Genomic DNA, 27,435 nt, shown 5'->3' on the forward strand with positions numbered 1-27,435 from the left:
ATGATGGTAATTACAGTTTTAGTATTGTTACATGAAACTTTTATTTCAGTTGTGTGTATGTGTGTACAATGAAACACTATATCACTTAATGAGTCATAAGCAAAAAGGTTTGAAAACCTCTGTCATAAAGAATATAATGGATTCATCAAGAAGCTAAAAAGTTTTCAGGTGAAGAGTGCAGAAACACCCTCAAAGTCAAATAAAAAAAAAAAAATTCTAATGATGATAATTTCATTTCATCATATTTCTGTAGGGTTTAATTATTCAGGGACTTCAGTGCTTCAAAGAATGAATTTAATATGCATTTATTCAGCATCCCTCTGAATGGGTAGGTAAGAGGAATATGGTCCTTTTCTTTTAGAAGCTTACAAAGTACAGTTAGTGTTAACCCATGAAATAACTAGACCAGAGGACAATACAAAATATGTATAATCATGAGTTAAATTTACAGTGCTGTAGGATTTCAAATAAGTGAATGATGGCATTAGGGAAAGTTGTGTGAAGAAGGTAGGACTTCTCTTTGACCTTGAACATAAGAAAAAGCAGAGAGGAAAAGGTATAGTAATAAGCCTTGCTATATAGCCAAATGAAGCTAACTGCCTATAAAAAAAGCTCAAACATTCAGTATATAACACAGTAGTGAGTAGATTTACCACACCCAGTCATTCAGAAACCCTGGTTCTTTCTATCTAATAGATCCACCATCTCCTGTGGTCTCAGAGTCTTCAACTGGTTCCTCTGCATCCAGCAGCAGACAGAAGAGAGAGCAAGGATTACAAAGAAGACTTTTACAGACCAAGCCTGGAAATGGCAACTCACTTTTCATTCTCTTCCCATTAGCCAGAATTCAGTCCCACTTGACTACTAGGAAGGCAAACCATATAGCCTAGGACCAAAATGGAGTACTTCTATTCATTGCTAGTCCTTTCTCTTACAACTAAAATATTCCAAACATAATACAATGCACAAATATAAGAAGACTCTGAAAGGTGGAAAGAAGACAGATCGGAGGCTAGGGACATTAAGACTTAAGGAACAACATGGTGGCAAGTTCCTGGGTTTTCTTTTTGCCTCTCATATATCCTAGATGAGGCACTGGAGAAGCCTGCAACCAGGAACCACCAAGAAGGAGAACCAAAAACCTTAAAGAAAAGCCTACTTCCTAGCAAAAGGGCCAGGAAAAGGATGGCCAAGGGGAACAGAAAACACTTTTTATAATACCTGTCCTAATCCAGCCAAATACCAAAGGAAAGACTTCCCCGACCCCAGAGTGTTAGTGGGCTGAACAGGGAAATGGGGTTCCAGACACACCCAGTGTCAGTGAGACCCGGTACATTCACTTCACTTTCCTCTTCTACAAAGAGGTAGAATAAGAACGCAGGGCATGTTAGCATACCATCACCCACCCCAGGATTAGTTTGGCAGGTTTTTTTTTAATTAAACTGAGGGGTACCTGGGTGGCTCAGTTGGTTGAGCATCTGACTTTGGCTCAGGTCATGAGCTCACAGTTCGTGGGTTCATGCCCCACATCAGACACTGCTGTCAGTCTGTCAGCACAGAGCCTACTTCAGATCCTTTGTCCCCCTCTCTCTGCCCCTTCCACACTCGCACTCACCACAAAATAAATAAACATTAAAAAAAATTAAGCTGAAATGTACCATACAACTTAGCAATTCCATTCCTAGGTACCTAGGAAATGTCCAGAAAAGGCATAAGTAAAAGTAAGAATTAACTTCAAATAGACATGAGGGATCACTGTAGGGAAACGAAAATGTTCTAAAAGGTGATGATAATACAACTCCATGAATTTATTAAAAATTGCTAAATCACTCACCACGGATAAATTCAATGGTATATAAATTATACCTCAATAAAACTGTGTTTTCTGTTTTTTTTTTTTTTTTTTTTTTTTTTTTTTTAAGTAGAGAGGGGCACCCGAGTGGCTCATTCAGTTGAACATCCGACTTCAGCTCTGTTCATGATCTCACGGTTCATGAGTTCAAGCCCCGCATAGGGCTCTCTGCTGTCAGCATGGAGCCCACTTTGGAGCCTCTGTTCCCTTCTCTCTCTGCCTCTCCCCAGCTTGTTCTCTCCCTCTCTCTCTCCCTTTCTCTCTCTCTCTCTCTAATAAATAAATGAAAACTTAAAAAAAAAAAGTAAACAGAATAGTATAATGAACTACCTACCATGTTACCCATTATCTAGGGTCTACTATTATAAACTCACAGCCAATCTTGTTTCATCTATAACACCACTCCACTCTTCCTCTTCCCATACTACTATAAGTAAATCTCAGCTATTACACATTTCATTGAAAATTTTGTGTGGTGCATACTATAGATTTTTTAACCTTAAAAATATATTAATTAAAGCACAAGTGATAAAAAAAAAATTTGGCCATTTTAAATAATCTTATGGTGTTTTCTCATATTTTCAGTTTTGTCTTTTATTTGTTTAAACATACCACATTTAGCAGCTGACAGTTCTATTACCTAGTCTTTAAGATCTGATTCTGCTAAAAGTTGTTACAGACTCTCACTTGTGATAGTGCTCATTTCCTTGTGTGATATTTTTACTGTGAGATCATGTTCATCAAACTTTGTATGTGCCCAGAAGGATTGGGGATGGCTTTCACCAGGTGCCTGAGGATGCACTAAACCCAAGTACAAAGTGAATTAAAATCTCAATTGAGAGTATTTCATTTGCAGTGAAGGTGAATTCAAACCTCAGTTCCAATTAAGCTTTTCTCTGCTGCTCAGAGACTACAACATTTTTCTTGCAGAACAGATTTGGGTTTTAGTGTATCTATTCCCTAAAAATGTGTCTCCTCCATGATCCTGAATTTATTCAGAATTTCTGTTCCACCTCCCTACCCTGTAAGAGCTCAGGGCCTTGTCTTCTGATCCCCATGCGGCTATTAAAACAAAAAAACTCTGAGTTACCAGGATATGACAAATGTCCATAGGACATCTGCTATCTTCAATGCATACTTAGTACTCTGGAAATGTATTCCCCCTTATTTGTGGTCTCAGATCATTTCTCTTACCTCCCTTCAAGGTCACTATACATTTTTAAAAAGATTTTTAATGTTTTATTTATAATTTTTATGAGTTTTATATTGGGAATATTTTCTAGATATCTACTTCGTTGTATTTCCAAAAAGTGAAATCTAATTCCTTCTTTTAAGAAGTCTAATTACAAAATTTATAATCTTCAGTTTAGAATCAGGCATTTTCCATCAACCTGAGTTTTAAAGTTTGAAATCTTTCAGCTCCCACCAAAACATAAAATTTCTATCTTTGTTTAAATTCCAAATGTACTACAAAACCATCCCAAAATTAAATAACTTACCAATTACACCACTACATAAACAAAAGTAAAATGGAAGAAAATATCTCTGTGAGCAGTATTAGAGGGAGGCTATACAACATAGTAATAAAGCACAACTTTTATTAGTTATTATTAGTAAAATGGCCAGAGTTAATTGAAACCAGTTGTGAAACTTGATGGCTGTGTGCTTAGGTAAATTATCTCAAATGGTTGCTCTCAGTTTTTTAATGTACAGTTTAGAACTTAAGTCAATATCCCATAATGTATCAAGAGTTCTACCCGTAGGAATCTGAATAAAGTATTAAATTTAAAATTACATAAAAGAAAAGCATTAATATTCCAATCAGCAATGATCATAACTCAAAAGAATATACAAAAGTCTCATTAAATGGGTCAATAACAATGATTTTATGTATGTATACATATGCATACATATGTGTGTGTTCACATAAAAACATAAATACATATGTTTTAGAGAGAGAAAGATAGGGAAAGAAGGAAAGGGAGAGAGAGAAGGAGAGGGTGGGGAAAAGGAAGAGAATAAAATAAATGTAGCAAAATATAGAAAACTGATGAATCTGAGTACAGAACCCATGGGAGTTCTCTGTACTACTCTTAAAACTTTTAAGTCTAAAATTACTTCAACATTTAAAAAAAAAGTGTTATGAAGTCAGTGTTCAAATAACAGATATATAACCCTGGCTACATAAAACAGAAGCATCCTGTTCTTCTATCATGGGAAGTGAAGAAAATCCATGAAGGGACGTTATAAAGTTATCACTCACCAACTGTTTCAGTATCACATATGTTTGTTGCTATAAATACAAACTGATCTATTTGAATTCTCTACTAATGACAGGTTGCAGAACTACATAAAAATGTATAACATCCTAAGGGGTAAACACTTCAGGTGAGATTTTTTAAGCCAAAGGTAATTTGGGAAGAAAGCTCACAGGTAAGCTCCTGGCTTCCTCCAAAGTCAGCCTCAGACGACCAAGGGGAGTAAGAATGCAGAGCATTCAGCATTGCAGGAAATGTGTGCCGGATGGTTCCCAGCATCTTCAAAGTGCAAATTCAGCAGGTAACATAAAACTCCCTAACTCTACATTAAATTCTGGCGCATACATCACAATATATCTCTTTCCTTAAGAGTCTGTTTTTGTATCTAGCTTCCAGAATGTCAAAATAATAGTTACAACCAATGATAATTGTTGAATATTAATTGCACCATAGGTTTAAATTTTTTTTTAATAAAGTAAAATAAATAAATGTGGCAAAGACAGAAAGAATGTGAGCCTCTTTGCTTGCTTTTTTGACAGAACTTTTAATTTTAAACTCAGCAGGAAACAAGATAATAACTGCAAAAGCCAAGAACGAGTCCAAGAAGTTTATTACAAACCAGTTTCTTCAGGATCATTTGCAGGTAGCTGAAAGTCAAGACAATTTTGAACCAAAGAATGTATGTTATCGATTAATAAATAGCTCAATGCTGATTAAACTCTACTTTCCATCCCATTCTTTGATTTTCTAATACATTCTGCATAAATCTTTCTCTGAAATCTGAGCTCAAGACATAGAATTGTGGAGTAATGTTTTCAAGTATTTTCCCCTCTGGCTATGCCACCTGGAAAGAAGACGGTTCACTATAGAAACATTCTGTAGCAATTCCAACAAAAACAGGACAATGATACCTACAATTCTTTCTTTCGCTTACTTCTTAAAGTCGTAAATCTTAATTTTAAATGTAGAAGGCATACACCTTTTATAAGAACAAGTGACCCTGCTGCAGGCATTCTCACGCAAATAAAATCTAAAACTTTGGTGTGAGGTCATTAAACTATTCCTAGGGCACCTTTTTGACTCTAAAAGCCTCAGTAAGGGATTGAACTTCTAATTTGAATAATTGCATTCCACCAACATAAATTCCCTCTGTAGTTTCAACTGTATGCAGTATCAGTCCTCATTTCCTGAGTTAAATTAATGTTGAGTAATGTGGTGCTTCTTAAAAAAAAAAAAAAAAAAAAAGTGCATCCACTTTCATAGTAACCTTTCAGCAACCAGGAGAAGTGATTCATGTGCACTAGAGGGGAATAGGTCAGTATGAATAATTTCTGCCAGCATTCCCTGTGTGCAGAGCACTGCAAAAGGTATATCTCAGCCAATAAAATGGATATACTTATACAACTTTATTTAAAAAATCAAATGCTTCATAAACTGTATCCTATTTTCCACTGAGTTATGTCATTATATCATTAAAAACTTTATTTTCATTTATGACTTACCTTCAGCTAAGCTGTGAGTCCTCACGTTTGATCACCTCTATCCTTCTAGTCAGACACCTAATAAATTGTAAATTAATATTGGAAAACCTAACCTACTCAGTAGTGTTTAAAAAGTAAAGATTCTTGTAAGAGGAAATCCTATTGAATCTCAAGCCTCTCTTATTAAATCCCAAGTGAACAGAATTCTTAAAACCCATTTAAAAAAACAGCTTTTATGCAAAATTTGTTACTCAAGGTGAATTTCCAGTGTTGCTATAACAGTGTTTATTTAATAAGACTAGTATTATATATCTCTTTAATGATATTCGATCTTTCAATCCTTGGATTTTCTTAAACAACATGTCTACAAGTTGCAGAGTGACCTTTAACAAAAGCCACTCTAAAGTGATGGTCCTATCAGCCCCAGGTGATTTTCAACCTAAAGATATCAAAAATGGATCAATCCATTCCCAGAATTCAGTGACTCAAAATTTCAATATATTCTAATTTTGTCAGTCTTGGATTTCAAAAAGACTAAGATCATTCTAGGCAGACCCCTAGGTAAAAAAGCAACTTTTTAGGTGATGTCTGAAGTCAACCAGGTATCCCTAGAGTCATAGGGGGTACGGTAGATACACTTACTTCTTCACTATTTTTCCTTCCCTCATCACTTTGCCATGACCCCCCAATTTCACTGACTTTCGGTTTTGACATGTGACTTACTTTGACCAATGGAATGTAAACAGAAGAGTAGAAGTTCTGATCTGAGGCTTTAAGAGGTTCCGAGTATTTCCACTCACCCTCTGATATCTTGCTATCTATCGCCCATGAGAAGAACCTATCTCAAGTAGCCATGGCTCCTTCAGTGTAGGTCCCACAATGAAAGCTACATGAAGCAGACTGAACCAAACCCATAGTCTAGACTGACTACAGTCAACCTACTGGCCCATGAGCAAGAAATAAATATCTGAATGTAAGCAACTGAACACTTAAGGTAGTTTATTGTCATAGTAATAGTACAGTGGCCAACAATAAAGGGATTCAAGGTATCATTTGCTGGTACCACTCTGTTCTGAATTAAAATTTCCAAGGTCCATTTTCCAAAATAGTACACTAAACCAAACGAGTTTTCATTTCTGGATGTACTAGATACTGGCCAAATATGTCTTACAGCTTGCTATCTTCTTGTCTGAAAATATATCCATTATTCAGGATTAATAACCCTGAACCTCTTCTACTAAAGTAAAAGTACACTGAAGACAGAATCTGTACTGATTCGCCACCCCACTATAGCACCTAAAATAGTGTTTCTCACACTTCCTAGCCATTTGATAAATGACTCCCTATTCCAACTCAAAGTGACCACTGCTTTTCATTACTGTCCATATCTCAAAATGACCTCCTGAGTCACAAAATGATTCATATATTTGAAATAACAGAAATGACTAGATACGATCTTTCCACCTGAATGCACAGATATTCTAAAGCACAACACAATGAATGGTGCTCAAGACTGATAACTGACACCAACACAAATTCCTTCAAAATGGCAAAGGTTCCTTCAGTGAATACTGAAATACAGAATGGATGGCTAAATGACATATCTCATGGTGCTACACACAAACATGCCACAGAAATGTGTCAGGATTCAACGGTACAATTCCAAGGCAGGTCTCACAAAGGGGTCTATCAACCCCTTCCGGGGAATACATTTCTGTCTTGAGTCTCCTTATTACTCGTCATCTATGCCACTCTGTTCATTGTCTCCCGTTCATTGTGCCAGCTGTCTCATTTTCTCCATCGTCATCTGTTACCCAACCGATCTAGGTTATTTTCTTTCCTCTTCTTCTCTACAGTTCTTTTCTTTCTTGCCTCTTGCTTTTACTACCTTCCTCTCATGCTTCTCAGGCTGGTATAAGAAGACATCACCACACATCCAGAGAATTCCCTTCCTTCACAAAAAATCAGCCAACTGCCAAACACCAGATATAATTTTCAGGACTCAGAGTCAATAAAAGCAGGTGTAGTCCCTGTGGGATGCTCAGGGACTTCCAGAGATGCCCACAGACCCTGCCAGCTATTTTAGTACTTGTGTCATTAGAGAAAAGTGAAGACAAGAATTTTTTCAAATTTTTTGTCAAAAATTCTGCTGAATCCCATGCTGTAAACATGTTCAGTTCATCAAAGCTGTACAGTAGCAAAGATGTCTTCAAAAATGCTTAATTAATTAATCACTATATCCCATTACTAGAATTTATGCTCCTAAATAATTTTAATTATGAGTTAGTACTATCTACTAAGATGATAAATAAATTATTTATTATACTTAGAAGTAGTCTAAAATTACTAAAATACAGACCCAACTGTAATAAACATACATCTTTATTCTCTTCCAAAATTATCCTTTCCTCTTTTATTGTAAAAATAGTGCACCCTCTCTTCTGAGTAATGTCACCACTACCTTACCCTGAAAGCTGAAAGCCTGTGGAACAATGTGCTTCAAATACATTCTGTCATTTTCTTACTCAGCTTAGCCACAGGTTAGGGGGTGTAGCTGTCTGAAGCAGAGCCAATCATGGCACCTTAACCCACTGGACAAAGGTGATCTATATTTGTATAGATAAGAGCATGTGACCAAAACCGAATAAATTACAGTCCTTTCCCAACAGTTTTCAAAGTGACATTAAGGCAGGAGGAGAAATCACTCTCAGGTGGTGATGAAATCAGGCATCTTAAGGCATGAGAGCTGCCAGCAGCCATGTGCCGTGCATTGTGAAGAAAGCTGGTCTGAGAGAACAAAGCCAAGATGTAGACAGAAGCAGACGGTAGAAACAGAGAAGGCGGAGCACCCTGCCGCATTCAAATCCCTGGTTCCAGTTGTCCCTGACGATTGCCACACTTCTGCCTTCCTCCTGGGTACATAATAAGCCTTCCAATAAATTCTCCTGGATATCCAACTCAATTCAAGCTGTTTTCCTGTCATCAACAGCCAAGGAAATTCTACATAACATACCAAACAAACTACAAGGTAACAAATCTGACTTCTTGGGAATAGGGTAGGGAGCACTATAAGAAATGTATCTGCAGCAAACTTAGTATCAGTCAATAGACTGGCATTTAAGAATGACACTATTTAACACTTTCTTCACTGCCTTCATAACTGATAAACCTTGTCTTTTCATAATACAGTCAATTTCTTGTATTTTTTTTTTTATTGAATGTCCTCAGCACAAGCCATGAGCATAGATGTGCAGTGGATATATTCTGGGCTAAAACACGAAGATTAGGATACTATGGTTGCCATATGATCCTCTGGAATATAATTAGATCCAAGGTAAGAAGGCTTTGTGTTCTGGAAAAATCTATTTCAAGATAGTAATGGTTGTATGACAAAACAATGACTACCAGAACTCAGGACAAGATCTGATTTTCAATACAATAATTACATTTAAAAAAGCAAACTCTAACTCCTCAAAGCTGATACCTATGTCCTTAACTAGTTTTCACTAAAACAAAAAGAAAAAAATAAAATAAGTATAATGTTAAGCTCTTAGAAGCTAATATATTCATTTTACTTGTTTTACATAGCTATTTAGCACAATGCATGAACTTGATAGATGCTCATAACAGAAGAAAACAAATCATATTACAAAATGTAAATTCTTCTTAATTACATAAACTTGCTTACACAATTAGGTTCTAGACATCAACTTTAGAACAACAAAGTCTTCTCTAAGTTATTCCAGAAGACTATTTGCCTATAACTTTTGGAAATCTCCACTGAAAAATTCTTTCCATGTAAACTGCATTTAATCTTTTTAATCAGGAACATGCTTAAAAAACACACCCAGAATATCTGGGACCAGTACTCTAGATTTTTCTATCTACTAAAGTGTATGTGTGTGTGTACATATATATATATATGTACACACACACATACACACACACACACATACATACACACACACGTATATATGCATACACATATTTATTTATATATGCACACTTGTGTATGTGTATATATATAATGTGTACATATTTTATATTTATATACATATTTAGGGGGTGTGTGTATACATATATACACACAACATGCACACTAACGTTGAGATATATAATAATTGTATATATACTACACACACATACACACACACACACACACACACACACACACAGAGTAACTGAATTTGATTCAAACTCCATCCTGCAACTACACTAACAATCTGGTCTTAAAAGGATATTTAAGTGTGGATTCAAATATGGATAATAAAAATATCTTAAAATCCTAGGCCATATCCATAGGAAATGGTGTCATTTAATAAAACTTCTTTAGAATCTCTACTTACAATTCATAAAATAAAATAAAAACTTTAAAAAAACTATAGATACAGAAAACTAGTTGATAATTATTTCTATTCACCTCTCCTTTATTTATAAACCTTATAAGAGACCTTATAAAAAAATTAGTAAAGTTAAATTTCAGGTCAAGGCATTTTTAAAACTTTTTAGGTACCAGCATAGAAATAATATACAGAATTCCTGCTGCTGTACATGAGAAACCATGAAGCATGGGCTGTAAAGAATGAAGCCACATTCGTTTTTACCTGCATTGACGCTCCCTCCACTCTGGCCACACAGGCCACCCGATCCAGGAAAGTCACGGCCACGGGCACCGCTACAAAAAAGCCTTTACAGAAAGCCTTGAAGTATCTTCTCACCCAGCCTTTTGACTGTGCCATACCTAAAAATGCAAAGAAAACAAGCATGAAATTAGCCTCAAAAATGGTAAAAAAAAAAAAAAAGAAAGAAAAGAAAAAGAAAAAGAAAGAAAGAAAAGAAACAAAACCAGCATAAGAAAAATAAGAGTTAAGGAAAAGCAACCTCATCTCTTAATATATTTCATACCCATCCCTATTAGCTATGGAATAAATTTGACTTAAATCCCAAAGGCAAATACACTAACTCAGGTTAACTCTTTTTCTGTACTTGAAATCCACTTGATGACTTCAGTGGAAATTTTCTCTTCACAAAGCAGTAAGTTAGAAAACAAATAAACATTCTAAAAAAGTAAATCCTTTCAGGTTGTTGACTATTATGGTGGAGCTGCTCCTTATACCCCTGACATCTGTTCTCTTCAACAGTCACAGAAGTTTTAATGGGACAAATGGATGCCCAGACTCCCTTGCAGCTAAGAGTGACCATGTGACTAGATCTGATGAATGGCATATGAAAAAACTGATAAACTTCCACACTGTGCCCTGAAAAGGAATATGCCCTCCCCTTCCTGTTTCTCTTTTTACAATACCATGATAACAAGGTGGTAGTAGGAGTAGGGGTAGCCATCTCAAGTTAAAGAGAGCAAAGCAACAAAATAGAAAGGTCTTAGGTCCCCAGCACCATGGAGGCACTGTAAGTGTGCTGCACTGCTTACATCTGAACTATTAAAAACCACTGCTATGAGTCTGTGTTATAGCAGCCAAACTGATCCTAAATAATATGACAATGAAATCTATGATAGATCAAGGGAAAGATTTAGGTACCATCATAGAAATAATATACAGAATTCCTGCTGCTGTACATGAGAAACCATGAAGCATGGGCTGTAAAGAACAAAGCCACATTCGTTTTTACCTGCATTGACGCTCCCTCCACTCTGGCCACACAGACCACCCAATCCAGGCAAGTCATGGCCACAGGCACTGCTACAAAAAAAAGCCTTTACAGAAAGTCTTGAAGTATCTTCTCACCCAGCCTTGTGAATTCACCCAGCATGTGAATTCAATACAGATAATTACCAACACTCACCCTGTATCCATTTGACTAATTTTCAGATTTTCCAGGGATAAGCAATTCCTTAACTGTCTCATGCAATAAAAAACAAAATAGTGAGAGATCAAGATATGCTACCCTACCAGACCAAATGGAGCCAAACATAGACCAACAGATGAGGAACCTTCATGGTTGGGAAAGATAAATGATGACTTTGTCCATGGTTCTTACTTAGACAAGCTACAAGGGCTACCCAATATTAAAGGAGGAGGAGAAAGGAGTGGTGAGTTAGATGTCTCAGGACCCCTCCTTCTTTGCAGTGTACGGCTGGATCAGAATAACTTTAAAGTTCCCTAACACAATCACAAGGCTTTGTTTAGCCTACAGCTCAGTTTGCTTCCAAGATGACCTGAGATTTCTTTCTGTCCTTCTGAGAGCAGGTTCAAAAGGATCCAGAAATGCAATTCAGACCAAGCATATACCAAAAAGGCATACACCAGGACAGTGTTAAATTCGGTCCAGGTACTCATATCTGAAGATTTTACCCAATAACCTATATAACTTACACTTGAAATGAGGAACACATGAAGAAAGGGTGTCACTGCCTATGTGACACCCAAGTTGTTGTAGTTAAGGGATCATTTCCAAATAGCTTCATCCAAAAGACTTCACCTCCAACTTTATTTTAAAGGAATTTTGCCTTTGAAGACACAAAAGAGGGTCACATGGTAATGAGGAATACATAGTCTTATGATCATGACAGAGCAAAAGAATTCTCCAGAATTATCAGTATAGGAAAATGACTTTCAAACTGTTTTGAAAGAACATACAATCTATACAGCAACTCAGTACCTGCGTACTCACTCACTCATACACACACACACAACTTACACATATACCCTCAAAATGCAGCAAATAAGAACTGAAAAGTTTCACAAAACAATTCTTATTCTTACTACGTAATAGGCTATCATTTTAGTCTGTTCTATTTCATTGAATGGAACAAGATAGATGCAGGGAGACCAAATTATGCTAGTGGTCCTGGGTAAGAGATGATGGTAGGCTGGGCCACAGTGGTCACGACAGACACGGAATTAGAGGCACATTGTGGGCTCAGTCAGTGGAGCATGTGACTTGATCTCGGGGTTGTGAGTTCCAGCCTCACACCGGGCATAGAGCTTACTTAAAATAATAATAGTAATAATCAGACTTAAGATACAGATTTTGGAGGTTAAAATGACAGGAGTGGAAATGGATGGGCAATGAGAGGGGAGGGGAGGGAAGAGAAGGAAGTGTCAAGAGGCAGTAGGGACCTATGAAAGCACTGTTATTTTGTTATCCCTGTGAATTGCACTCCAAAGTAGTAAAAACATGCTCATAATTCAACTTCTCAAACGTTTATTCGGTCCTACTAAGCACAAGGCCATAACTTAGGTGCTAAGGATACAGAGGCGGAAAAGCAGACATGATTCTTGCTCTCAAGGAGTCACAGTGTATCAGGGAAGATGCCCCTAAACAAATATTTTAAATGGAAATAAGCATTGAAAAAGGCCATGCCCTGGAGCATGGGAATATGGAGCAAGGAAGTCCCTCCATCAGCAAATGATCAGCAAAGGTCTCGCAAAGGAAACAGCATTTGAGGTGAGACCTGGGCATTTCAAGCACATGGGGTAGCATGTGTGAAGGTGTAGGAGCAAAGTAAAATATAGCTGTTTAAGAAACTAAATGAAGTTCATTTTGGATAAAGTATGTGTACAATTTATTTCCTGTTTTAATTTTCACTTTAGTAAACATTTAGTTATTGTCTGCTAAACACCAATGCTAAGTGTAGAGAATATAAAGATGGCTGGGCATACAATATAATATCATTTAAAAACTCTCACAAACATACTTTATATTTTCTATGTAAATTTGTATCTGCATATAAAAGTATTTAAACTAGAATATTTTTTTCTTTTTTTTATTTTTTATTTTTAATTTTTTTTAACGTTTATTTTTTTATTTTTGAGACAGAGAGAGACAGAGCATGAACAGGGGAGGGGCAGAGAGAGAGGGAGACACAGAATCTGACACAGGCTCCAGGCTCTGAGCTGTCAGCACAGAGCCTGACGCGGGGCTCGAACTCACGGACCGCGAGATCGTGACCTGAGCCGAAGTCGGACGCTTAACCGACTGAGCCAGCCAGGCGCCCCTAAACTAGAATATTATTTGCATCATTGTGTTCATTGTTTAATAACCACCCATATGTCACATGTATAATTAGTAAACTATAGAGAGAAACGGAAAAAGGAGGTTTATCAAAATGCTAAGCGGTTCATTCTAGATGCTGGAAATGTAGATGATAACTATTTTCTTCTTTGAACTTTCACTGGTTTCTAACATTTAAAAAATAAAGATGGTGCTATGAAGTCACTTTAGTACATAGATAGTATGGGATGATGCCAGTCCTCATCTATTTCCCATCCTGATAAATAACCCACCCTTTCTCAGTCCACTCTCTATGCTGCCCTAAGGAGAATAAAAACACCAAGTAAGATTCTTCCTATTTAGGCAGCAATCAACATATTTAACTGACTACAGCTCTTTTATGTAGCCAAAACAGGCTATACTGAAATATTGCATGCTTGGGAAAACTTCTTGAGAGTTTGAAAAGCCTTAGACAGTCTTACCTTCCTACTCACCCAGAGTAAGCACTAGGTTCAAACAAGAAAAAAAAATGCTGACAATCCATATTACAAACAACTTGACTCCTTGACTATTTTAAGTAATTAACAAACTGGACTTAAACACATAAGCTTATGCTTGCTTCAATATAAAGCAAAAATATACTTTAACGATCAGGTTAAATAGGCTTGAGGATTTAGACTCAAAAAAAGAAAAAAGAAAAAAAGAAAAGGATAGGACAAATGTAGATAGAAAAGCACACTCCTATACATCTGTGGCTCTTAGAATTAAAAAAGCAAACATATGACAGAATGAAAATATAAGTGTTCTCTTTATGGTTCCTTGTGTCCTGCATGCATGGAACTTCACTATATGACCAGGGATACGTGCAGAATAGAGACTGGGAAAACTTTCAAATCCGATGATCTCACAGTTACCCCAGTGATAGGGTAACTTACCTGCATGCTTATAATGTAAATTAAGGGGGAGGGGGGAGGAAACATCAATTGTGTCAGAATTGGAGCCCCAGAATTTTGAGCCTCCCCTTCTTTTCCAATATCACTCTCCCATAAACTGCTACTCTGTCTGGTCACTGTGGCAGCCAGGAAGGAATATGGTAATTAGGGTCTGGGGCCTTGAGGTGACCTATCACCAGCTGTATGCCTCACCAACTCACTTTCAGGCCTCAGTTTCCTCATCTGTAAAAAGAAAGAGGCTAGATTCAATTTCTAAGGTCCTTTCTATGCCCAACACTCATGTTTCTATAAGTTGTTCAACTGTTTCTCTGGGATTTCAGCAAATACTAAAATAAAATTGTAAAAAGTCACTCAGGTTATTGCTCTAAACATGTGAGACTCTAAACGTTAAAAAGAAAAAAAGGCTTTGCTTTTATTAAACAACTGGTTACAAAAGGAAACAAAGAAGCTGGAACAAGTGCCAATCACGTCAAAGAACATTTCATTATAGGTAAAGAACCAGAAGCCACTGCTCTTCCACTTCTTGTGTTCACAATTCCACTGCCGACCATCTCCTGCACCACAAAGTCAAGCCCAGAAGTTTTCTACGGAGAGACTCTCAAGCAGCATGTGGGAGAAGTGCCAATCTGAAGGTGTGCAGATTCTGCTCAAGCCCAGGGGGGGAAAAAAAAGCTACCTTGTAAACAAGTTGTCCCTGTTTTCAGAGGCTCAAAAGAAAAGTCTCAGTACAGTCCTATCCTACCTCAATTGGAAGGGCACCTGTACCACATAAAAATCAAACACTTTTAAAAGCTTCTATCACAGGGGTGTCTGGGTGGCTCAGTCAGTTAAGCATCCGACTTCAGCTCAGGTCATGATCTCACAGTTCATGAGTTCGAGCCCCACGTCAGGCTCTGTGCTGACACCTCAGAGCCTGGAGCCAGCTTCAGATTCTCTGTCTCCCTTTCTCCCCCTCTCTGCTCACGCTCTGTCTCTCTGTCTCTCAAAAATGAATAAACATTAAACAAATTTTTTAAGCTTTCATCACAAAAATACTAAAGAAACCATGCATAAGTGAAACAAACATTACATTTCCTTAGCAAGTCGTACAAATAAATCACTTAAAGTTCTATCACATTCACATTTCTTGTTAAAGTTTATGTATTTCTTTTTCTATAGAAATTGCCAAAGAATCATTGGAGTGACCTGGTCTTTTGTTCACACCTTCTATGTTTAAAACCTCCATACTGGGGCGCCTGGGTGGCTCAGTCGGTTGAGCGTCCGACTTCAGCTCAGGTCACGATCTCACGTACCATGAGTTCGAGCCCCGAGTCGGGCTCTGGGCTGACAGCTCGGAGCCTGGAGCCTGCTTCCAGTTCTGTGTCTCCCTCTCTCTCTGCCCCTCCCCCATTCATGCTCTGTCTCTCTCTGTCTCAAAAATAAATAAACGTTAAAAATAAATAAAAAATAAAACCTCCATACTAATAAGCACCCAGCATCTGTTTCCTCTGAGAACATTTCCTTTCAGCAATGACAATATGCTACTAAAATCATCCCCAGCAAAAAGGGAATAATTTTTATCAGTAACCTCATTCTTCTAGGGACCATGCAAGTCATTTAGGTTCAAAACATTGCTCCTGAGAAAATTAATGCTTAAGTAGTAGGCACACCTGGTTCATTGCTGAACTGAGAATATTTTTAAATAAGCTTTCAGATTCAGTTGAAATCGTATTTGCCACCTGCTATACAGTACCTACAAGGGAAAGTTTCTTGGTGATGCTGACCTCAACCACATAATGACCTACAGCATAAATGCCTCTCTTCCCTCTCATGACTTATAATGGCTTCATCATGCATGAATTCATCTACAATGATTCTTAAACTTGTTTATATTTTAGCCTCTACAAAGTCACCAGTCACTCATCCATAGCAACCAGGTGGATAAATACACCTCAAGTCATCCTAATTACAAAAACTATTTAAAAATTGTGTGGGAGGCTTGAAAGTAACGGGAAAATAATAAATTACAAAGCAGTATCTTATAGAAAATGTAATCTTTCAGTCATAGTAATAAGCCTGCACATTTGGATAACCAAATCAAGATTTCATGTATAAACTCAAACTTTTATATAAAAGTTTTATAGTTTTATATAAACTATGAACCATCAGAGAATGTAAGAGCAGGAATCCAAGAAAATCTGACACCCAATCTTGACTCACTTAATATATATTTACTGCTCACCTACTCCACATCTGGAACTGTGATAAGGGATGAATACACAATGCAGAACAAGGTAGGTGTGGTCCTTGGCCACATGGAGCTTACATTTTCATTCTTGCTACATTAATTGTCTCCTTTGCTAGACACGATGCTAAGATACCAGAGGTAAAAAGACACACCTTTCAGTTCCTTCCCAGGGCGATTTGTTACAAGACGACAAGAAATGAGTAGATGACCATCCTTGATCAGGCCACCCTTCTCCATGGATCTCTCTAGGAGCTCCTGCTCCCAATAACCTCACTCTGTAAACAACCTAAGCATGTACAAAACCAGAAGGAATTTGGATACATTTAGATTGACATTCTAATGAAAGAGAAAAACAGTAACTGATGAATTAGAACACTTTTGCTTGTACTAGAAGAAGATATGGGAAAAGTAATCTATGGAAACCAATTTAAAAAAATTCAGGGCCACCTCGCTCCTTTCACTTTACAAATAAACAAGAGATTATAAAATAGACAATTGGTAATCTTTATAATATGAACTCCAGCGTCAATTCCCTTACCTTTTAACCTGTGTGACTTAGCAGTTCTCACTCAAAAATTCTCAGAAAGGACAAAATGGCAAGAAAAAATAAAGAATAAAGAAAAAACTAACCAAAAATAATAAAGGGGATAAATGTAATGGAATTAGACATAAAGTGAACCATGTCTGGCAAAGATACCCCCCCCTCCAAAAAAAGTCACTACTAGTAGCCTAATGAAGATAGTAATGGTCCTCTGTCTTGACCTAAAACTGCCTCTTGATGGAGATAATTGTAAGTCACTATTGGTAAACTGATAAGCATCTAGATACTAAGAGAAGAGAGATTAAAACTGACACACTTATTTTGAAGTCAGGAATGTTTAAACGCAAATGAATTCCATGGGTATGTTCTACTACAACTGGTGTAGAGAGAAAATACCACCAGAAAACAACTATGAGGTGCAACTTACAGGTTTTTGGTAAGGACTTCAATTTGCAAATGTCCTGCATTTATGCTCACTCTTCCTTCTGCCACAGAAGAGGAGCCCTTCCTCTGGCGGGCAGTGCTCCGCGCAGAGGCAGCATCAGCAAAGAGGAAAGGCAGTATAAAGTTGGTGGCCTGTGAATCTAACTGACCTCAGTTCAAATCATGATTCGATCACGTGACTTTGGACAAATTACTTCATCTTTGCTGAGCCACAATTTTTTCACCTGAGAAAACTTGCAGGGTGTTTTGGAAGTGCAAAATGTTTGCACGTGTTGTTCTGTTGAAGTAAGCATTTGTATGAAGAAAAAAAATAAAGCCCCATAAAAGTAGTACCTGAGTACATAATATGTTTATTAGAGAACAATGGCTGGATCAGCAAATAAAAGGTATTTATTTCTTCAGGTAAAAGCATTAGCCATGCCAAAAGAAAGGGACTAGTAATAACAAATCAAAAGAGGACAGTAGACTTAAGGATGTCCATTGCATGCAATAAAATCAGGAAAGCCTATCTTCTAGGTCATGGGATACCTGTTAAACAGAGTGATACTTTTCTACTGCTTTGAACTTAATCATGTTCTAGGATTTCACTGGTTAGGGACTACCATATTTACTGATACTGGCTAATTGACAAGAATTATGGAGTGCCAACACTGAAGCACTGTCTTAGGTGATTTAAGTTTTAAAAAGCAGAATAAAGGAAAAATATAACTTAATGCCAGAATTGGACTACAGGAGTAAGTTATATAAGAGACATTGAAAACAAAAAAAAAGAGCTGAAATTGCAAGAAAAAAAATCACGAGAAAAAAGGGAAGAAAAAATGAATTTAAATGTAGAAGGTAGGTTTAAGAATGTTCACTAAAAAATTCTTATAACTTTTCTATACATTTAAAAATTATCATTAAATATTGGAAATAAAAGAAAAATAAATTATATTAGGTAAATTTCTCAGACAATAGGAAAATACAATTCTGAGAGCAAAGGTACCTAGGGCCTGATATAGTAAGAATGCTGGCCAGACCACAAACAGGATATATGTTAAGAGAAGTGAAGAATGATACTCACTTTAATACTTATTTTTTTATTTTGCTCTGTTTTGTCCCTTAGCAATTTGGATATCTTCATGACTCCAATAATTTTGAAACTCATATAAAAGAAAATCCATAATACCACACTAGACCTAAGAGCTGACTCAGTCGACCCTAATCCTATAAATTATCCTTATCCTTTAACTCCATATAGACACTATTTGACTGCACTTACAACTAACGCCCAATCTCAAATTTCAGTTATTAAAATGCCATAAATTCTGCAAAAATTGTTTATCATAAAAATTAACAGGCAAGTGGATAGCTTTCCATAGAGTGAGAAAAATTCTACTAAATGATAACAATTAGCAAGGAGAAGCTTCGTAAGCTTTAACTCTAATATTCACAAAATTTGGGTGTCAACACAGCACTCTTTTTTTTTTTAATTTTTTAATGTTCATTAATTTTTTGAGAGAGGGAGACAGAGAGCACGCGAGAGGGGTAGGGGCAGAGTGAGAGGGAGACAGGATCCAAAGCGGACTCTGTGCTGACAGCCTAATGTAGGGCTCAAACTCACAAAGCATGACATTGTGACCTGAGCTGAAGTTGGGAGCTTAAGGGACTGAGCCACCCAGGTGCCCCAGCACTCTATTTTTTTTTTAATGTTAATTTATTTTTGAGAGAGAGAGAGATAGAGTGAGTGAGTGGGGGAGGTGCAGAGAGGTGGACAGAGGGTCTGAAGCAGGCTCCGCCCTGACAGTAGAGAGCCCCATGCCAGGCTCAAACCCACATACCACAAGATCACCATCTGAGTCAAAGTCTGCCATTCAACCAACTGAGTTACCCCAGCGCCCCTATTTTTTTTTTAGTTTAATAGAAAAGCATAACTGTTATCTTTAAGTAAAAGCTAAAGGCAATATGGATTTTAAGCTAACAATGTGACCACTTAAATATATGTGTAAATGAAACAGACCAGGTACTCATCTGCAACCCAAAAAAGGAATTAGACAATATTGGGCTATTCACCATAACCCTATTTATTCTTGAAACAATAACATTTTGAATTGGCAAAAGAACACATCTCTAGTATCAGAACACTTACTGCATAGCTTTTTTAAAATACCACATTAGTTAGCATTCTGCTGTGTGCAAAATTGGCTTTTAAAAAATTAAGATAGCAGGGTGCCTAGGTGGCTCAGTCAATTAAGCATATGACTTCAGCTCAGGTCATGATCTCACAGTTCGTGAGTTCGAGCCCCATATCACAGGCTCTGTGCTGACAGCTCAGAGCCTGGAGCCTGCTTCAGATTCTGTGTCTCCCTCTCTCTCTGCCCCTCCCCTGCTCATGCTCTCTCTGTCTCAAAAATAAATAAACATTAAAAAAAAATTTTAATAAACAATTAAGATAGCCCATTAAAGGAAAAAACATCCTTCTCAAAAAAAATCTCAAAACTCTTCAAAAAATCAAAACTAAGAAATAAGAGCGAGACAGGGGAAATAAAGAGAATATAACATTGAGAACCTAAAAAAAAGAAGGGCACAAAATAAATAAGAATATTGGAAAGTTAAAATGTCCCTGAAAACATCATGTGACACACAATTCCTGTAGCACAATTATCTGAGGTATCAGCTTTGCTGTTCCTTACCTACCTTGCTTTCTCAGATTCTGGCCCACTCTCTAATACTTCATATTCATTTCTCTTAGTTAGTGTTGACACTAACCCTATTTCTGCCCTATTTTTTGAGAGAGAAGGCATGTGGGGGGGGGGGGGGGGGGGAAGAGAAAGGAATAGAGAGAATCCCAAGCAGGCTCCTGCTGTCAGCACAGAACCCAATGTGGGGCTCAAACTAACGAACTGTGAGATCATGACCTGAGCCATAATCAACTAACTAAGCCACCAAGACACCCTGGAGTGAGCAACTTTTTAAAAGAACATGATTTCAGGAATTATGAAAATCCTATCTTGATCCCTATTCTTTATGCCTCAAATACACTGCTTTCTTCACCAGACTACAAATGCCTGTAAGTGAATATAAACATCACCTCAAATTCACATTAAGAGATAAGGAGAAAAAACATGGCTTTTCCTTTAATCAGGGTTGTAAATAGGAAGTAAAAAGGCTTCTCAAAATAATCAAAGCCAACAGACCCTAAAGGGATCTTTTCCCAAAGATGGGAAAGCAAGGTCACAAGAAAAGTGGAACTGGAAAATACAGTGTAACCAGGAAACTTATGGCCAGCCCAGGCAATGTTATTACTCTTTACAGAATGGTAAAGATAAAAATTAGAAACACAGGCTCCCCCAGCAAGGAAGCACATTAAAGCTCTGATTAGTCTGTCAAAAATAAAACCTGTCCAAAGGATGGTGGGGAGTTTTGGAAGGCTGCCCACAGCCCATCTACGGCAGCTGCATGTCTGCAGGGAGATCCAACAAGAGCAGTGCGGGCTCAGTGCTGGACAAAGATGCAAGCCAGACGAGAAGATGTACGCAATTTAAGGTAAAAGCAACAATAACTGATGTCTTTGGAATAAGGAGCTATGGTTCATTAAATTTACAAGTGCAAGTGTAGGGGGCGGGGGCGCACACTTGTTGTAATGGCAATGACGGCCTCGCTGGCAGCGTTAAGTTAAAAAAAAAAAAATAGCAGTCAAGAGGTCAGAGTACAAAGAGGCTCATCCTGTGCAGCCTGGAGACTAAGGCAGATGGAGCACAGCACTTTCTGGACTCAAGTGTCTGCTTCACAGAAAGTCCAGGGATCATAATGAGTCCCTGGTGAGTATACAGCATATGGAACTAGGATGTTACTTAGATTGCACCCCACACATAAATCCCTTATTTTGAGTTTACCTACTTGCCAGTATATTAGAAGATTGTGTTTAAAATACCTGTGACATTGCATCAACATGCAATGCCCTGAAGCTATGACATATCTGCCAAGCAAAGCATTTAAAATTACTCACAGCAGTATGAAATAACGTAAAACAGTTTTTCAAAAATGCTGTAAGCAGGTACCTTCAATGAAATATGATGATCCCTACTACATAATTCTAAAAAAGAATGAGAAGTTGGGAAGATAAGGCAACTTAAAATGTCACCAGATTATTATATTATTTTGTATATCTATTTTTAGACGCTTGACCAGTAAGAGTCAATGGTCTGTCAAATAATGTAGGCATAGCATTATGTGACATTCCATCAGTTTGACAGAAGACTCTTAAAATGGTATGATACTAGTGCAGAAAGAGTTAAATATATAAATGGAACAAAAAGGAGACATGGTGGTTTAAAAATGCTTCTGCAAATTCCTTGACAGTCCTTTCAAAATGATGAGCCTAATTCCCATCTTCATAAGGGTGGGCGGGATTTAGTGACCAGCTTCTAGCAAAGAGAAGGTGGTATAAATGATGCTATGTGATATGTGAGTCATGAAAAGGATAACTCCCTTGTAGCTCTCTCTCCTATTCACTACTTGTAGGCAAGCCAACACCATGTCATAAGAACAGCCAGCCACATTGGGGCATCTGGGTGGCTCAGTCGGTTGAGTGTCCGACTTCGGCTCAGGTCATGATCTCGCAGTTCATGAGTTCAAGCCCCGCATCAGGCTCTGTGCTGACAGCCTGGAGCCTGCTTCTGATTCTGTGATTCTGTGTCTCCCTCTCTCTCTGTCTCTCCCCCACTCATGCTTTGCCCGTCTCTATCTCTTAAAAAATAAAATAAAATGTTAAAAAATTAAAAAAAGCAAAAAACAAAAAAACAAAAAACAGCCAGCCACAGTAGAGGCCCACTTGGAAAGGAATTGAGGCTTCCCTCTCCCCAGTAGCCAGCATTACCATGGCCAGCCCTGTGAGTAAGCCAACTGCAAGGCTGATTCTCCTGTGTCAGGTAAGCCCTCAGATGACTGTGGCTTGGGTTGAAATCTTAACTTCAACCAGAAGACAGATCCTGAATCAGAAGTGCAGAGCTGAGCTGCCCCTAAATTACAGACCCATAGAAACTGTAAGAGAATACATGTTTTAAGCTGCTAAGTTTTGGAGTAATTTGTTTTGCAGAAATACCTAATAAAATAGTAGACCCAGAAATAGATCCAAAGACACAAACTTATATGATAAAGATATTAACATTGAGAAGAAGGGACTTGAATTAACAAAGGTTGCTGAAATAACTACAATTTGTACAATTTGTAAGGGGGGGAAAATCAAAGGTGGATATTTACTTAACTCATTATAGAAAAATAAATCTCACACAATTCAAAAATTAAATATAAAAAATAAAAATATAAACACAAAACTGGGGTGCCCAGGTGGCTCAGTTGGTTGAGTGTCCAACTCTTGATTTCAACTCAGGTCATGATCCCAGGGTCATGGGATACAGCTCCTCGTCAGGCTCCATACTGAGCATGGAAACTGCTTGGGATTCTCCCTCTCTCTCTCTCTCTCTCTCTCTCCCCCTCTGCCCCTCTCCCCTGCTTGCACACTCTCTCTCTCTAAAATAAAAATAAAAATATATATATGTTTTTTCTTCTATTATATATATATATATAATAAAAATATATATGTTATGTATATAAAATAAAATAAAATAAAATAAAATAAAATAAAATAAAATAAAATAAAGGCAAACAGTCTTTTAGGGGTAGGAAGAGGCATTTCAAACATTTAATAAAGCCCAGAAAACATAAAAGAAAATTACTGATGGGTCTGACTACATAAAAATCAACACATATCACAAATAAGGTTAAAAGATAATCAGCCTGATATAAAAAGCTGCAATATATATTAATCCTCAAAGCTTCATATCTTGAAAATTATGTAATTCTTATAAATTATAGGGGAAAAAACAAATGTTCTGAGTGAAAAGTGGGCAAAATACGTGAAAGGCATTTCATTGAAAGCAAATATGGATAGTTTACAGAGATATAAAAAGGTGTTTAACCACACTAACAACAAAAGACAAATAAAAACCACCTTTTAACCTATCAAACTGGCAAAGATTTAGAAAACAAAAAGCACCCAGGGTGGAAAAATACCACATCTCATGCTCTCCTGGTGCTATAAATGGGTGAAACCTTTCTTGAAGGTAACATGGCAAAATGTGCCAACATGTTACATGAACACACCTTCTGTGCAAAGGCGCCAATTCTAAGGTGTGAAGACAGGATCAAGGATTTTCTAATCCTTTCTCTAATAACCTGAAAACAATCTATAAAAGGGTCTATGGATACATAAACAACAGACTGACATGCATCAAGTAGAATCATTTGTAATGATTAAAAAGGATATTGTGTACCTATACTGCTTGACATATGGAGTTGGAAAACTCTAAGTATAATGGGAACTCATTTGAAATTTTATACACACATAGACTATTATTATCATCATCATAATTATCGAAAGAGGTCAGGTGAAGAAGAATATGAGCCAAAATGATGACAGCAGTGTTTATAGGCAGTCAAGGAATTTTTGCTTTCTTCTGTGTAATTTTCCATATTCTCTGAATTTTCAATAGTGGGTACATATTTCCTTTGCAAACTAAAGCAAATTAAGAGTAGTCTTTCCCGCTACCACAGAGATTTCTTTAATGCGAATTAGCTCATGTGCAGGAAAATGACGTCAGTTGTGTTGGCTCCAGCAGGAGCGAGTTTCCTCACACTTAATGGGAAAGTTCCATTCGGCAGCTTCAAGGCTTCCACTTGTCTACGTCTATGTTAAGCTACTTGAGGAAGCTGAGGGTGCCGATGAAGAAAGGCACAATATTTTCCACTGTGTTCAGAATAACGTAAAACTCGTAAGTCAACACCCTTTTTAACCTTGGCGAAATTAGTCTCTGGGAGAAGTGGGACTATGAAGACACAACTGTCAGGAGGAAAACCAGGGTTTAAGACTGCCTAAGATGAACTGTGACACTGGGTATAAATGCCAGTTGAGATTTGGCCATTTTGTGTGTGTTATTCTGTGTACGACATTCCACTGGTCTCAAATGATCTGTTCTCATCTGTTCCTAACGCTCTATTCCCTGTAAGCCCTATCACTCATAGCACATGACTTTGTAGAATTAAAGATTTTTCAGGAATGCAAACATGGCATTAATAGAGAAATGCCTATGCTATTCTGAGTAAAATGCAAAGAGGTAGAGAAACATTCCATAAGTAAAAACAGAAAGAGAAAGAAAACTTTAAACTTTGTATCGCTTCAGCCATGGTTTCTAATGAAAGATATGAAACACGGGGCAAAACCATTTCAGTATTTGTGATTTACTCCATACATTTTTATTGCATGTTACATATCTAACGAAAAAGAAACGGTCTTTGCTCCACTATCCACTTAAAAAATCTAAACAAGACAGAGAATTAAACAGGCATCAACTGTGGAAAAGGCAGTGATCCAATCAACATTTTTTTTTTTTTTTTTTAGTTTGTATAAACAGGAAAGAGATTTCTTTCTTTCTCATATAAAAGAATTCCAGAGGTGGACAGTTCATACTGACTCTGCACTGCCCATCATGGCAATTCACCCATCATCTTTCCTTTTTTAAGGAAATACCACTTTATTGCAGTATAATCGACATACAAAAAGTTGTACATATATAATGGATACACTTTGATAAGTTTGGAAATAAGTATATACCAGTGAAACCATCACCACAACATATTCCATAAACATATGGGACACCTCCAAAAGTTTCCTTCCACTCTCTTTTGATCCCATTAATTTTTTTTAATGTTTATTTATTTTTGAGAGATAAAGAGTGAGCATGGGGGAGGGGCAGAGAGAGAGAAGGAAAGAGAGAATCCCAAGCAGGCTCCACACTGTCTGCGCAAAGCCCAAGACGGGGCTCTACCCTACAAACAGTGCCATCATGACCTGAGCTGAAAGCAAGAGTCGGGTGCTTAACTGGCTGAGCCACCCAGGTGTCCCTAATCCCATTAACTTCTGAACAGAGTATTCAATTAAATACCCTCAGTTGGGATGGAGGAAAGAAGAAATGCAAAAAATGAGGGAAGCAGCTCTGAAACTATATTAGATACATTGCAGCCTTGACCAAAAGAATAAAAGTATTAGTTGGAAACCATGGTGCTCTGTGGAAAAGGGGAGACACAGGGGAAAGTGAAGAAAAAACCCTCTAGAGACCTAAAAGCAAAGATACCCCAGTATCTTGTTACCCCAGTAGTAACAAGAACTTCTAGTATCTGGATCTTAGGTTCTAATACTATTCTTCACTAAAAGCTCTTCAGAGAAAAAATTGATTCCAGGGCTGGACCTGGGAAGGTATAAGATGAACCTGGAACATTTTGTTACACCTCTAAGTAAAGAGATGCTCAGAAAAATGATAGAAGAACATAAAAGGTCGCAGGGGCCTGCTTGAAGGTGTTCCTGCACTAAATATGGGAAAATCTGGTCACTAAATAATTAAGGTCAGTAATAATTATAAACTATGAAAAAGTACCTTGAGATTTGCTTGTTTTATGAAATTGGGTATTGGGGCACCTGGGTGGCTCAGTTAGTCAAGTGTCTGACTTCAGCTCAGGTCATGATCTCGCGGTCCATGAGTTCAAGCCCCACATCTGTGCTGACAGCTTGGAGCCTGGAGCCTGCTTTGGATTTTGTGTTGCCCTCTCTCTGCCCTTCCCCTGCTGGCTCGCGCGCTCTCTCTCTCTCTCTCTCTCTCAAAAATAATTAAACATTAAAAAATTTTAAAACAAACAAAAAAAAAAGAACGGAGTATTTAGCCTCAAAAGGTAAGTTAAGTAATGCAAATTTAATTTTAGTATAAGTAATCTCATGAAAGTATTTTATAAACTGTTAAGTTTAATAAAATGCATTTTTTTAAAGTTTACAAAATATTATTTTAAAATAAGTTTCCTTTGGGATCATTCTCAGATATATGTTAGAAATTAAGTTAGCTCCCTTGAAGGTTCAAAAATTTTTCTTCAGTTCATAAATTATCGATCTATATAATTTTCAAAGTATAATAACTGAGCGAAGTAAATAAAGCTTTCGACTATTTTTCGATTTTATATCTGCATATCCAGCTGTTCTGTGAGTTTGAGATCCAGTGGTAAAATACAAAGTTGTGAATTTGAACTATTTTAAATGCATACCTTATTATCATTAGTTCTAGTATAAAATGGTCAGACCCCTGGAGTTTGCCAAGAAACAGCTGATGTTGAAATTATCTAAGCCTAAAACGCACTGAGCAGAGAAATGATCACAAAAAAAAAAAAAAAAAAGAGAAAGAGAGAGAGATAGAGAGAGAATTGAGCTAGCATTTCTTCCTTTAGTATTTACTCCTTTTATGTCAATAAACATTTGAGTACCTGCTACGTGCAGGGCATCATAAAGTTTCTATACTGAAAGAATGAAGATATACCTGTGTATCTATATACATATTGAACATTAAACATTGTTCTTTTGAATTAATCTGGCCTCGTGATAAGGTGACAAGGGCCATAAAAGTAAAATGAAGAAAGATAGGTTTTATAGAAAAGATAGGCAACTGGGGATATAATAGAAAGACAAACTATACAGTATTCGATAATTTCTGGTCCTTCTACTCTCAGAGAATGACTGCCCCAAGGTCAACGTGGTAGTTAGCCAAGTGCCATGTACTAAAAAAGAAATACAAACCACAACTTCCACCTGCTTGAAATCCTTCAATAACTCTCCATTTCCTGTAGCACAATATCAAGCTCCTTAGA

The 27,435-nt window shown here is 37.2% G+C and overlaps 1 protein-coding gene across 7 annotated transcripts in view; it reads right to left on the reverse strand.

The window, feature by feature from the left end:
* IMMP2L (inner mitochondrial membrane peptidase subunit 2) overlaps window positions 1-27,435 on the reverse strand; it is an 890,955-nt gene that overhangs the window by 840,822 nt on the left and 22,698 nt on the right. For 5 of the 7 annotated variants that reach the window (XM_042922372.1, XM_042922363.1, XM_042922411.1 and 2 more), the window contains one exon: window positions 10,196-10,332. In XM_042922372.1, coding sequence (XP_042778306.1) covers window positions 10,196-10,330 — 135 coding nt within the window. In that variant the 5' untranslated portion in view covers window positions 10,331-10,332. Of the gene's footprint in view, window positions 1-10,195; window positions 10,333-11,222; window positions 11,294-11,396; window positions 11,450-11,926; window positions 12,061-16,879; window positions 17,014-27,435 lie in introns of all 7 variants that reach the window. The other 2 variants (XM_042922358.1, XM_042922382.1) reach the window with 2 other exon arrangements.

This window comes from Panthera leo, chromosome A2 (assembly GCF_018350215.1).
Source record: "Panthera leo isolate Ple1 chromosome A2, P.leo_Ple1_pat1.1, whole genome shotgun sequence".
In the NCBI taxonomy this organism is placed as follows: domain Eukaryota; kingdom Metazoa; phylum Chordata; class Mammalia; order Carnivora; family Felidae; genus Panthera; species Panthera leo.